Genomic DNA, 13,762 nt, shown 5'->3' on the forward strand with positions numbered 1-13,762 from the left:
GAATGCTTCGTTATATGCAAAGCTAAAAGCCTTGAAACCTGCTATTTAATCTTGGATTAACTCCTCCTAACAATTGAAATTCCACGACTGTATGAAATTCGTCAGTTAATTAATTTATTGGAAAATCAAATTTATATTGGTACAACTACTGATGAAGATAGAACTAATCATGCAACACTCATCTTTAAAAGCATAATTTTGACAATTTAAATGATCTAGACATCATCCAGAAATCTAGAGTCTAATGGATAAAAGAGGGCAATGAAAATGCTAAGTATTTTCATGGTATATTAAAATTTAAAAGAAGAACCCAATCAATCCAAGGTATCCTCCACAATGGTGTGTGTATTTCTGAACCACTGTTAGTGAAGGATGCGTCTCTTGGTTATTTTAAAACCAAGTTACAGACGGCTTTTGATCTAATTAGCTTTACTCATTTAAATGGGGCAGCTACACTCTTAGATTTAGATCGAGAGCGTGATGTAACAAATAAGGAGGTAAAAGCAGCAGTTCAGAATTGTGGTAGAGAAAAAGCTCCAGGTCCTGATGGTTATCCTTTTTCCTTCTTGAAACATTATTAAGAGATTTTAAAAGATGACGTTTTAAAGCTTGTTTCTTCATTCTTGAGTACGTGTTGCTACCTCCGAGTTCTAACTCGTCATTTATTACGTTGATTCCTAAGGTGGTTAATCCGGTTAACATCAAATATTTTAGGCCTATCTCGCTAATTGGATCCTCTTATAAAATCATTTCCAAGGTTCTAGCTAATCGGCTTTTGTGCATAATCATAATATAGGGTCTTCACCATGCATATAAAGACGCAGTCTCTTCTCATTTATTGCGAGGTGCGAGCATCGGTAACCTTAATGTTTCTCATTTCATGTTGGTCGATGATGTTGTCATTTTTACCGAATGGGATCAACAAGAGGTATCGAACATTGTTGTGATTTTGAACATATTTTTCGTGCTTTCGGCCTAAAAATTAACTTTTCCAAGTCGTGTTTGATTGGAATGGGTGTTCTTGTGGATCAAATCAATGCAACAATATCTATCAATGGTTGTATCTCAAGGTCGTTGCCCTTTAAGTATTTGGGATTCTATATGGGTTGCAACATGAGAAAGCCTTCGAACTGGACTACAACTTTAGATAAATTTAAAGCTAGACAATCTAATTGGAACGCCTCGTACTTTTCATAAGTGGCTGCACAACCTTGATTAAATCGGTTCTTGATATTATTGGCATATATTCTTTTCATTGTTCACGGTTCATATGAAAGTCATTCGTACGATTTAGAGTCTACGAGCTCGTTTTATTTATTTATTTATTTTTGTGGTAACCTTGGAACCCGGAAGATGGCTTGGGTCAAATGGGATCTAGTTCTCTTTTCGCATGAAATGGTGGTCTCGGGATTGGAAGTTTAAACCCTTTCAATTGTTCTCTACTCTTAAAATGGCAATGTAGAATTGTTAATAATCCAAATGCTATATCGGTAAGAGTCATAAAGCAAATTCCTGGTACTTATTTGGGATTTTCTGGTCGTGGATCTCGTCCAAACAGATTTTGGAGTGATATAGTGTCATATATATTATCATTACACTCTCAAGATGTTATAATCTTTAATACTTTGACTCGCTCTAATGAGGATGGTTTGACAACACGGTTTTGGCTAGATGTTTGGCTTGGCAATGATTCACTTGCTTCGAGTTATAACCGTTTATTTTGTTTGTATGCTAACACAAATTTGCTTGGTAGCAGATCATATCAATGGTTTGTCGTTTTCTTAGGAGTGGCTCCGTAATCCTCCCGCCTCTTGTCGATTGCAACTGCTTGTTAATGAATTTGGTTCGATTCAAGTAAGCAGTCAAGGGGACAAATGGCTTTGGAATATTGATGTTGATGGTGTATTCACGGTTTGAAGTACAATGTCTTTCTTGGACGATTCCTTCGATCGACATACGCTTCCACCTGGTGGTATAATTATGTTCCAAGTAAAGTCATTTTTTTTGTAGGGACTCATTCTTGATTGTATCCCTAATCGTTTGAACCTATTTGTTCATGGCTTATCGATTGACACTATTATTTGTCCGATTTATGGTTTTGGAGGAGAATCGCGTGATCATAGTTTCTTATTTTGAAACGTGGCTAGTTCAATTTGGAATGGCATCTCTCTTTGGTTGGATGTTTGATGAAAATCTTTTGACACGGTAAATGATATCTTCAACTGGCTCGACTCGCAGTCAGACATCGAGGAAATCACGTCTTTAATGCATCTTCGTGTCCACTCTTTGGTGGATCTGGAGACTTCGTAAAGACACTATCTTTGGTTGCAATACAATCAAGAAATGTTCAATTTTATATTATATTCGTTTATTTTCATTTTCCTGGTTAAAAGCTAGAAATAAATTTGCTTATAGCTGGAACACTTGGCTTTCACATGCCTTGTAATTGTCTTGATGTTCTTTTTTGTCTAGCTACTAGCTAGTTCTTTTTAATAAAATTTTCCATCTATTCATCAGTAAGGTGGTATGGGATTTTAACTACGAGTATGTTTGGCACACAACTTCTTGAAACTTATGAGAGCTTATATGAGTTTGAGATTATATTTCTAATAAGCTTTAAATCATAAGTTTCGTTTGGTAGACAAAAATGTAGAGCTTATGAAAATCATAAGCTCTTAAAAAATAAGTTCCTTGTAGAAGTTGTACGGACAACTTCTTGGAGCTTATGAGAGCTTATAGGAGCTTGAGCATATAATTCTAATAAGCTTCAAATCTTAAGCTTCGTTTAGTAGACATAAAAAGTAGAGCTTATTAAAATCATAAACTCTTAAAAAATAAGCGTCTCATTGTAGCTTATGAAAAAAATTAGAGCTAATGAATAGGAAAATAAGCTCCAGCTAGTTTACTAAACGCTTATAAAAAATAATAAGCTCCGACTAACAGCTTCATAAATAAGCTCCAACTCCAGTTCTAACCAATAAACTCAAGGTCCATCTAGTTTCATCCAAACACACCCTAAATATATATCTCGAGGTATCATGATAGACTGAGAGGGTAGATTCGAACAGGGCCGGATATTGAGGCGTGCAAGCCGTGCGGTCGCACATGGCCCAACATCTATAAGGGCCCCTAAAAAATATCCTAACATTATACATATAGGCTCATTTTTACATACTTTGATCCTTTTGTTAATAAACAAAAAGAAAAATCGAAAAATAAGATACACAATCAATGTTGAATACTCCGTAATCTAATAGTGTGCTCCAATACCCCACGTTCATGCTCCAATACTTAATTGTCGAACCTTAGTATTATGTTATATAAGAAAAATTTTTGTATACAAAAGGCCCACTTTTATTTTTCTAACAGGGCCCATAAAATTAACGGGACGGCCCTGGATTCGAAGAAAATGGAGAGACGGACTTTCAATTAAGAGACAAATGATTAATGGTTGATAGGCTTAGTTCAACCTAACTAAATTGTTACTTAGACATAACATGATGGGTGTATAAAAGGAGTGTGATATATATCGTCACTAAAATTGATAATCACTATACATGTATTAATCAACGCAAATATGTGGTAAATTAAATAATTTAAGTGATGACCGGTGAATATATCAAATGCCCGTTTATAAAATGATGAGAGGAAGACTTTAAACCATTGAATGATTTATGTTGTTTTTTAGACATATACTACACTAGTAGGCAATGCCCGTACGTTGCACGACTTGTTCTCAAATTTCAAGATTTTGATAATGATTTTTTGAATGATTTCATCATCGAGTTGGCTAATATCCTTGATGAGGTTGTTGCAAATTCATGTAAAATCAATTAACAAACGTAAATAATCACACAAAATATTATGTAAACCATGATGTTGTCCTATACACACTCATAGCTTCCGATAATAATGTGTAATGTATTAAGGTTAGATATTTAATCAAACAACTTACAACCGATATGTCACAAAATAAACAATAAACACCAAAGTAAACAAAAAATTTGTTTCTTCTATTACACAAATACTTACCATCACATTGCTAAAATGTATGACTAATGTATCAAAATTCAAATAAACAAAAAATTATTAGCACAGTAAACATAAATTAAATTTATCAAAGTTTACACACATTTAATTATAATGAACATACAACTTCTATTACTTTTTTGATGATATCAATTATTTTGGATTATTTTACTTAGTTTAATATATAGCAATTGTCATTTATTTGCGCATTTTAATTTAGATTCATGTGTTATTTATAGGTACACTTTATTATTGGACATATAACACAATATATATATATATATATATATATATATATATATATATATATATATATATATATATATATAATCATATAAAAATAAAAATCAGCCACGAACAATTTTAACAATGTATATAAAAAACTTGTATCCCTCAAGGATAAGCAAAATCAAGTGTTATCAATGCAATATCAAGAAAATACTCCATATTTTATAATGTGCCACTTTAACATTCTTTTTCTTAATACTAATAACAATAAAAAAAACACAATTATAATACAAGAATAAAAGAATATATATGAAAAAAAATCTTATATGCTCACAGACTCTATGTTAGAAAGAATCGAGAACTCAAAATACATTTCTCATTAATCATTTAGATGAAAAATTCAAAGTCGATAGAGATAAATATATCGCTTGTATGAATAGATCATCATCATTATTATCGAAATCAAAAAACATAGTAAGCTTCACAAATTAGTGTGTTGAAATTAATAATAATAATGTGTAAAGATTAAACATTACTATTATATATAAAATTATGAATCTTTAAGGTTATATTATAAGCAAACTGTATTTACTACTACTCAACTCATTATCTTAAAACTCAACTTTAATTTATTTTCATAACTTATAGTTACTATCTTGAGATAAATAATTGTATTTATTTATATTTACAAAATAAATGAATGTAAATAAATAAATATAATTTCTTGCTTTCATCAATTAGAGAAATAAAGGAATATATAGAATTACACTTAACCATTATGTTAAGTGAATATATTTTACTTCGTACATTATTATTATTATTATTATTATTATTATTATTATTATTATTATTATTATTATTATTATTATTATTATTATTATTATTATTATTATTATTATTATTATTATTATTATTATTATTATTATTATTATTATTATTACTACTACTACTACTATTGTTATTTATGTATACATAATAAGTAGTACAAAATTATTATATTTTCAATTTTTTACCACTTTACTACATCATCAGTTATCATTTCGTATATGATAATTAATCACAATTACAATAAGGAGTCAATAGTAAGTAATATATATTAAGTAATTTATTACTTTTTATCTTTATTTATTATAAATAAGTTCTCTTTATTACATTAAATCTCAAAAATAAAGAAATTATAAATAAACCTTATATTCTCTTGCAAGTCTTCAACTATACCAAATTTTAGTCACAATTCAAAAATTATTTCTTTTTATAATAAAAAAAATCTATAATAATAATTTTGTTCTTATTATCATAATATTAAATATTAATATTTATATTGTTTATATATATATATATATATATATATATATATATATACACACACACACACACACACACAATTAAACGATTGTCACATATTATTTAGTTAACTAATATACAAATACAATACAAATGCAAATAATATTAGAATGAAATCTAAGAAAGTAAACTATATACATAATTATAAAATAACTTGTATATAAAATATATATACATAAATGTACTCTAAATTATTATCATTATTGATAAACAATTACAAAAATTGAAGAAAAAACGTTATATGAACCTCATTAACATCTTTATAGAGTGATATCGCAATATACGTTCGATGTTATGTGATTGATGATATCAATATAAAAAGATCGAAACAACCTATAAAAACGATGATGATGATGATGATGATGATGATGATGATGATGATGGGTTACTTTTGAAAATGTGAGTAATATTAAAATGATAATGAGTATTTATAGGGAAAAAACTGTAACATCTCATGGAAAATGAAAGAAGTACGAAGAATGAAGTATTTAATTAAAGAAAAATGAAAATTTTATAACTATTACTATTATTTAAGATATAACTTTAATAGGCTTAAAATTAATTTACCGTAGGTATTAAATTAGTTAACTTTTTAACTATTAGTTACTATTTACTATTTTACTATTATTAAATGTTTGGTTAATAGTTTAATTTTTTACCTTAAATTTTTTACTGTTTGACTATAATTTAATACATGAGTTAAATTATATTTATGAGTCTAGGACTCAATTTTTAAGTGTCTTAAGAAAAATAAGATTATTAACTTTTACCATGTGGTTAAATGATAATATTGGGTAAAAAAGAATAGTAATGAATCTAAATACCAATTTGGTTTAGTTATTTTATACAGTAATATAATATTTGCCCAAATGAAAATTAAGATGCAACTAAGTAGTGACTATCTATAGTTTCTATTAAAATTCTATAATAATGATGTCATTATTAAACTAATTCTTTTTTTAAGAAAAAATTGAAAAGAAAAAGAAAAAAATTTAAGACCTTAAGCTAATGTCATTAATCTAATTAATTAATAATTAAATTAAATTATAGCCGACGTAAGGGGTTGGGGTACACCAGTCACAATTTAGGGTTTTTATCTTTCTTAATCCCAAAAACACCTATCGTTTTTCTCTGCTAAATGGGGTCTTCTTCAAAAATTCATTACGCCAAATCTTCAGACTTCCTCAACCTTGATTAGGTCAAACCTACATCTCAGATATGGACGGCCTCTGGCGATCTGTTGCATCAAAACCTCAACGTGATCTATGGAAGAGGTTCGAATTCTAGGTTTTCTCATATCGATGTATTGAAATTAATTTTGGATTAGCATGAATTACGTTAAACTAATTTTGTATGGTTATATTATCAAGTACGGTAACTATGATATGTGATCTGAATTTTAGTTTACTGAACTGCTTTGTTAAGTGATTTCGAATTTTATATTGAATTATTAGGAATCACTGTAGCCTAATTGTACGAATTAGTTAGTTATAAAATGTTATGATCCGGCAAATTTGTAGTTATAAATTTCATACTCTTAATGTTAATTTGATATGAAAACTTGCACTGTACTGAAGAATATATGAATGAAATTTCATGTAAATAATGAGATGAGATTTGAAAAGGCATTGATATGATGGTAAAATATGGCAGGAAAGTGGAGCAAGTAGTAGAAGAGGCTGATTCATTGAGAGAAAGTTTAGATCGGTATATGCAGCGACAACAGAGGCGGATGCAAGAAGCACAAGAGAGGGCGGAATTGCTTGGAAGCGCTGTATGTATATATTCAATTCATTTAAGCTATTGTGTTATCATGTTAAGAATGATTGGGGTAATATGTCAGTTTCCTATATTGTGGGCATTTATGATAAATAAAACTATGCTTTTGTTCTAATTTTGGCTCAGAATGGTGAATCATCTCATGTTTTACGAATTTTTGATAAGGAAGCACAAGCAATGGAGTCTGCACGTAACTCTTCCCGTATGTTGGAAGAAGCTTCTGCAACTGGAGCAGCCATTCTTGCTAAATACTCTGAACAAAGGGAGGGCTTAAAGGTTGTGGAGTTTATCATTTTCTGTATTTAAATTAAAATGCATATAGTATACTTTCTCTTCCCTTTAATCAGAATTTCCTTGATTTTTTTGCAATTGTAATAGTTCATACTTCCTAAAACTTAGATTCTTTGCATGCATTATTAAATCCCAGTAGTTCTGGAATAAGTAATGGTTATTTTGCCTTTTCAAATTTAGTTTTTATACTTTTACTTTGAACTTTGATTATAGAATGTCTGCCAAGCTTTTGCTTTCCCTTTTGGTATTGATGATTTGTTGACCTTATAAATTCTTATAATTTCTAAAATATGGACTTGTATATTTGCCTTAATCGATGTTGAAGATTCATAAAGTTTAGTCATTTTTACATTGATGTCGAACAAATCGATGAAGAAAGCAGCGCGAAGTATATAAAGGTAATTTTGTCACAGATTATTCGCGTAAGGTTGTGATTTATGTCATTCGATCTGATAGATTTTTATAGTTTGGGATTTATACATCATCGACTCATAATGTTACTTGTCATATTCGTATAAAAATGTTAATCGCAGATACATACATTTTAGGGAAGTTATATACCTGTTACTAATTTTATTAACAGATCGTAAATTAACATGGTTTATATTAACATTTGAAATCTGATGTTTCAGTTTATGGACGGCTAACTATATGTAGCAATAATTTGTATTTTTCATCTATCTTATTGTACTATTTTATATTATTATTATTATTATTTTAGTGCGACTAAACAATACTTTCATCTAATATAGGTGCACAATTTTAGTTTAACAACATTTTGTCTTATCTAACCGTAATTTCTTATTTCAGGCATGGGCTTAAATATTTACTTGATGGTTCGGGCAGTGACAGCTTCCTAAAACAGGTTAAACAATCTTTATCTTCATTATTTTTTTGTATTCATTTTTCTTCTCACATCGCGACTAATTGTAAATTTGTGAGTTTAATTAAATTAGTATTTACATTTACATTTACTTAATACCTAAAACATATAATTAAACTGTTTCGTTTAAACAAACCCGTGATTCCACGGGTCATTTCACTAGTATATTCATATATACCTTTGCAAAAAATGTTTCTTTAATTAAATTTTATGGAATAGAAATATTATAAAAAAAATCGGAGTATAGAACTAATTTTCTTCTAGATTAATGAATTTAATATATTAACTCAAAAGGACTTGTTTGAAAATTTTACATCATTATATACTAGATGCTCATGTTGAAAGTAACATATTTTAAAGCTAGTTTGATTCTAAAAGGAGGCATATAATGAGGTTAATGATGTCCAACAATTTATCATGGTCTTCATATCGTGAAATTATATTATTATAGAAATAGAATTTGCCCATTTTTTTATAAATAAAAGTCCATCAACCAAAATATTTTTTAAAATTTTAGCAAAATCGTGAAGATAAGTTATGTTAATTAGATCCCCACGTATATAGATAGGAAATGAACTAATCATTTGTAAATCTGATTTATTATTATTACTCCCTCCATTCTAAAAAGAATGTCTGAGAGTTATTTTTGTTGGATTTAAGATATAGATGATAAATGTCAATTTTGTCCATATAGTTAATGTAAGTTTGACTGAATTTATTTAAAATATGAGTGATTGAGAGTAATAAATGAGGGTAAATTTGAGAGTTATTTATTGATTATTTTTTGAGGTGGACAATTATTTTGAGACACATATAAATAGTAAAATAGACACTTATTTTAGAACGCAGTGAGTATTATTTAAAATTATCAAGTTAACGAAACCGGAGAAGATAAACGTGACATACATAAAAGGGTGTTAAATTCAACTTTTGTGATACACAATTACTAATTGGCCAAAGAGTTTAATTAACAAATATAATAAATTAAGAGTATAACTTATGTGGTCAAAAATCAATACAGAAAAAAATAGTAATAAAATAAATAAATAAAGTAAATAAAATGATCAAGAGAATATAGAGTCGAACCCAAACATATCTAATATATACATTCTTTTTTTTTTAGAACAGCAGAATAATATTAAAAAACTAGTAAGATGCTAGAAAGAATTACAAAGAAATCAAGAGATGTTGAAGGCAAACATTCCAGTTAATATTAGCTAACTTAACTCCAGAACATAACCAATCAAAGACAGAGCTAACAATGAAATCAAAGATGTGGCTCTTCTTGAACGATCCATAGTTAAAGATAACGTCGTTTCTATACTTCCAAATCGACCAAAGGGTAGCGATGCAAATGCATTGTAGAACGAGCAAAGACTTTGGATTCGGAGAAGCAGAAGCTAGCCAATCTCTGAGCTCTAAACCATCAGACCATCGAGGTAACGCAATACCAATCCAAGAAGCAATGGAAGACCAAACCTGAACAGACGACGGGCAGGAAAAGAAGATATGCGCAGAATCTTCAAGCGCATGACCACAATCCGAACAAGAGTAACTCGAACATCACATTATGAACCTGTAAATTCTTCTTATCTAGGAGCCGATTGAGTAAAAGACGCCAATAAGTAAGAACCTTAGAGGGAATAATCTTGTTCCAAAAAGTATGACGAGAAACGTCCATCGAGTTGTCAAGAACCTGTGACGCCCCGTACAAAACCATCGTGTACGGATCATCAACAACAGGATCATTACAAGGTCAAACACTATATGCTGTTTGAAAACCAGTTTTGCATTCATAAAAAGATAGCGTTTACAAAAGATAACGTGACACAAAGGTCGTTACAAAGTCATTATTTGAAAATAACATAAACTACGAATGCAAAAGAAAAGTTCCATGATTGAGACATCTCTAAGTAATGCAGCGGAATTCTAGCACAGCAGGTCCTTAACAGCAAGTCTAAACACCAAGACAACAAGTCTAAACACCAAGAGAGCAAGTCTAAACAGCGGAAGCAACAAACTTCTAAACACCTGAGAAAACATGCTTAAAAACGTCAACAATATTGTTGGTGAGCTATAGTTTAAGTTGTAACAGTAATGTAAGGTAGGCCACGAGATTTCAGTGTTCCAAAACAATATGAAAAGTATATGTTTAACCGTGGGCACTTGGTAACTAACTTAACGTTTATAACCCCCTAAAAGTACACTTGGCGAGTGCGTATGTTTACGAAGTATTAAACACCCGTTAAATGCTAGCGCGACTAGCCCGAGTGGGGATGTCAAACTCTATGGATCCATATCTAAGATTCGCATTCACCGGTTCAAAAACCAATGACTAAACGTTACCGAGCTAAGGGGAAACTTTATGCCGTTGTATAACCCACACATATATAAAGTTTAAGTACTCGTGCCTAGTATGTAAAACGTAAAAAGTGCATGTATTCTCAGTCCCAAAATAGTTAAAGTAAAAAGGGATGCTATAACTCACAGTGGTAAGAGCGGTAAAGTCGATAATGAAAGTATGCAAGTAGTAAGTCGGTCCGAAAGGTCGTCAACCTAATTCAAAGGTTACTAGGTCAGTATGTTATCCTCATAAGTTCTAATAGTGCATAAAATAAGTTTAAGTATCATCATCATCATCATTCATCATAATAAAAGCTAAGTAAGTTTGACAAGAATAGAGATCGAAACAATAGGCTGACTTCGGTCAGCTGTTACGACCTCTATACAACACGAAAAGACGCGTAGTCAGTGGCTATGGATCCATATATGAGTCCCCTAACCGCTGACCAATTTTCAGAACCTAAATCGTCTTCGTTTGACCGTGGCGACAGTTTAAGTGCGAGTAGATCCGAATTTTCAGCACAACGTTACAAGGGTGTAATGACTTTCGGAAGGCCATAAATCCTAAACCGTAACTCGGATTAAGACGAGGTCTAAACGGAAAGTCATCTACTCGAACCGAACTAACTGAAAATCAACTTTCCAGTAGCCCAGGTGGTCTGATCAGATCCCGAAAACAGTAAGCATGGTGCTTCGGTGGGGTTCTTAGTGCTTGATGCTCATCACGGTTCTCATCCTTGATGCTTGTAGCTTCAAGTGTACAACTCGTTGATGGGTTAGCATCACCTTGACCAAGATTCTACCATCAACACACAATATGTTAATACCAAGTAAGAACACAACTCATTTAAGAGTCTTAGATGGATGATGAACCAAGGTTACATCATATCCTTAGTCTTAACACAATTACAAGTTACATTTACAACCAAAGCTACAAACTTTACTTCAATCAAGCAAGTATGAACATAATCTAAGTCAAATAAAGTGATGGAACCCTAAGCTAGAGAGCTTGGATCCTTTTCACACAAGTTATAAGGTCACAAAGCTAGAAAGCTTGAACCTTTAGTGTTCTTGAAGAACTTGAAGCATAAAGCTTAGATCTTTAAGTTACATGAAGATTACAAACACAAGTTTGAATCTTTATAACAAAATATAACAAGATTAAAGTTGAAAGATATAGATCTACAAAGTAGGTGAAGATTCAAAGCTAGAAAGCTTGAATCTTCCATGTTCTTGAAGGATTCAAATCTAAGTTTGAATCTATAAGATGTAATCAAGATCAAAGCTAAAAAGTTTGATCCTTTATTGATGATGATGACCACGAAAATGATAAGAGAAGAAGAAGAAGAAATTCATAAACTTACAAGTTTTAGAGTGAGAAAGACTAGAGAGGAAATAAGAGAGTAAGTGTGTGTGAAATATAAATGAGAGCAAGTGTAAAATGAATGAAATGAGGCTTGTATTTATAGGTGAATGAGGTGAGGGGAGGGGGTGTTTGGCTGTGATTTTCATGGGGGGACAAGGGAGACCAACTTTTGCTTTTTGGTTAATGGTTGTCTAAAGTTGGTGCTTATATAAGGATCCCATGCAACATTAAGGATAATACTTGACATAAATGCTAGCATGTTCCCTCTAATAAATGGGCATTTGTCTTACTTATTAATGGGTCACTAGCCATTAATAATTGGGCTAATTAAATAGTCCACTAACTAGTGTAGGGTGGGCTAAGGCTCAACAAGGTAGAAAGTCCAACAAGACTAACTAGTAAGCATAAGTAAATTACTACGCGTAATTAAGCATCCAATAACCCAAGTAATTATTATTATAAAATAATAATTAAGATTTCGTAGTCATAATATTCCGATTACGACAAAAGTTAAACGTGTACGCGGTACGCAGTTTGTTCGTAACGTCAAGTGACACTAACGGTCATAAAGGCTTCCGGTGATCAAGTTAAGTATCCTACGTACTTAAAGACACGTTTTAACACATAAATGAAAGTAAGCCATGTGTATACAGATTCCAGAGTATAAAGTAGCACAGTACGCACAAATACGCAGTTTCGCTAAAACACAAGGCACAAAAGCAAGTCGAAAAAGTCAGGTCGTTACATTACCCACATGTTAATGGAAATTTCGCCCCGAAATTTTAAGCTGAGGCAGGTGTTGGAGTCGGGAAAAGGTGAGGATACTTCTACATCATTTGATCCTCTCGTTCCCAGATAAACTCGGGTCCACGTTCGGCATTCCATCGGACTCGGACAATTGGAATCTTATTGTGCTTCAAGGTCTTAACCTTACGGTCCATGATTTCGACAGGTTCTTCCACAAAGTGGAGTTTGTCATCAATCATAAGCTCATCGAGAGGGATGACAAGTTCTGGTTCGGCCAGACATTTCTTCAGATTCGACACGTGAAAAGTAGGGTGAACTGCGCTCAATTGAGTCGGAAGATCCAAACGGTAAGCAATGAGTCCAATACGCTCCAAGATTTCAAAAGGACCAATATATCACGGGTTTAACTTTCTGCGCTTTCCAAAACGGATCACGCCTTTCCAAGGTGCGACCTTCAACATTACACGGTCACCCACGTTGAATTCGAAGTCGTTACGTTTAAGGTCGACATAACTCTTTTGGCGATCACGGGCCGCCTTATGTCTCGCTTGAATTTGGACAATCCTCTCAGTTGTTTCATGGACTACCTCGGGTCCGGTGATTTGTTTTTCGCCTACTTCGGCCCAACAAATAGGAGAACGATATTTGCGGCCATACAACGCTTCAAAAGGTGCAGCATTAATACTCGAATGATAACTGTTGTTGTAAGAGAATTCAGCTAGGACAAATGTTTCTCCCAAGCCTTTCTGAAG

At 31.6% G+C, this 13,762-nt stretch overlaps 1 protein-coding gene across 5 annotated transcripts; it reads left to right on the forward strand.

Annotated features, from left to right (window-relative positions):
- The first annotated feature begins 6,687 nt into the window (after positions 1 to 6,687).
- LOC139884029 (membrin-11-like) lies at positions 6,688 to 8,721 on the forward strand. 5 transcript variants are annotated; one of them, XM_071868120.1, is made up of 4 exons: positions 6,688 to 6,875; positions 7,255 to 7,375; positions 7,507 to 7,656; positions 8,482 to 8,721. In XM_071868120.1, the coding sequence occupies exons 1-4, from the start codon at positions 6,820 to 6,822 to the stop codon at positions 8,491 to 8,493; spliced, it is 339 nt and encodes a 112-aa protein (XP_071724221.1). In that variant the 5' UTR covers positions 6,688 to 6,819; the 3' UTR covers positions 8,494 to 8,721. The 5 variants fall into 5 exon arrangements, with proteins under 5 accessions (XP_071724221.1, XP_071724232.1, XP_071724215.1 ...); XM_071868131.1 differs by having other exon boundaries at positions 7,546 to 7,656; XM_071868114.1 differs by lacking the exon at positions 8,482 to 8,721 and having other exon boundaries at positions 7,507 to 7,929.
- The last annotated feature ends 5,041 nt before the right edge of the window (positions 8,722 to 13,762 follow it).

The sequence above is a fragment of the Rutidosis leptorrhynchoides genome, chromosome 1 (assembly GCF_046630445.1).
Source record: "Rutidosis leptorrhynchoides isolate AG116_Rl617_1_P2 chromosome 1, CSIRO_AGI_Rlap_v1, whole genome shotgun sequence".
In the NCBI taxonomy this organism is placed as follows: domain Eukaryota; kingdom Viridiplantae; phylum Streptophyta; class Magnoliopsida; order Asterales; family Asteraceae; genus Rutidosis; species Rutidosis leptorrhynchoides.

Excerpts from the sequence above, each read along its gene's own strand:
- LOC139884029 (XM_071868114.1), top strand. The coding sequence starts at position 6,820 with ATGGACGGCCTCTGGCGATCTGTTGCATCAAAACCTCAACGTGATCTA. Across the intron at positions 6,876-7,254 it reads CAACGTGATCTATGGAAGAG|GAAAGTGGAGCAAGTAGTAG; the intron begins GTTCGAATTCTA and ends AAAATATGGCAG. Across the intron at positions 7,376-7,506 it reads CGGAATTGCTTGGAAGCGCT|AATGGTGAATCATCTCATGT; the intron begins GTATGTATATAT and ends ATTTTGGCTCAG.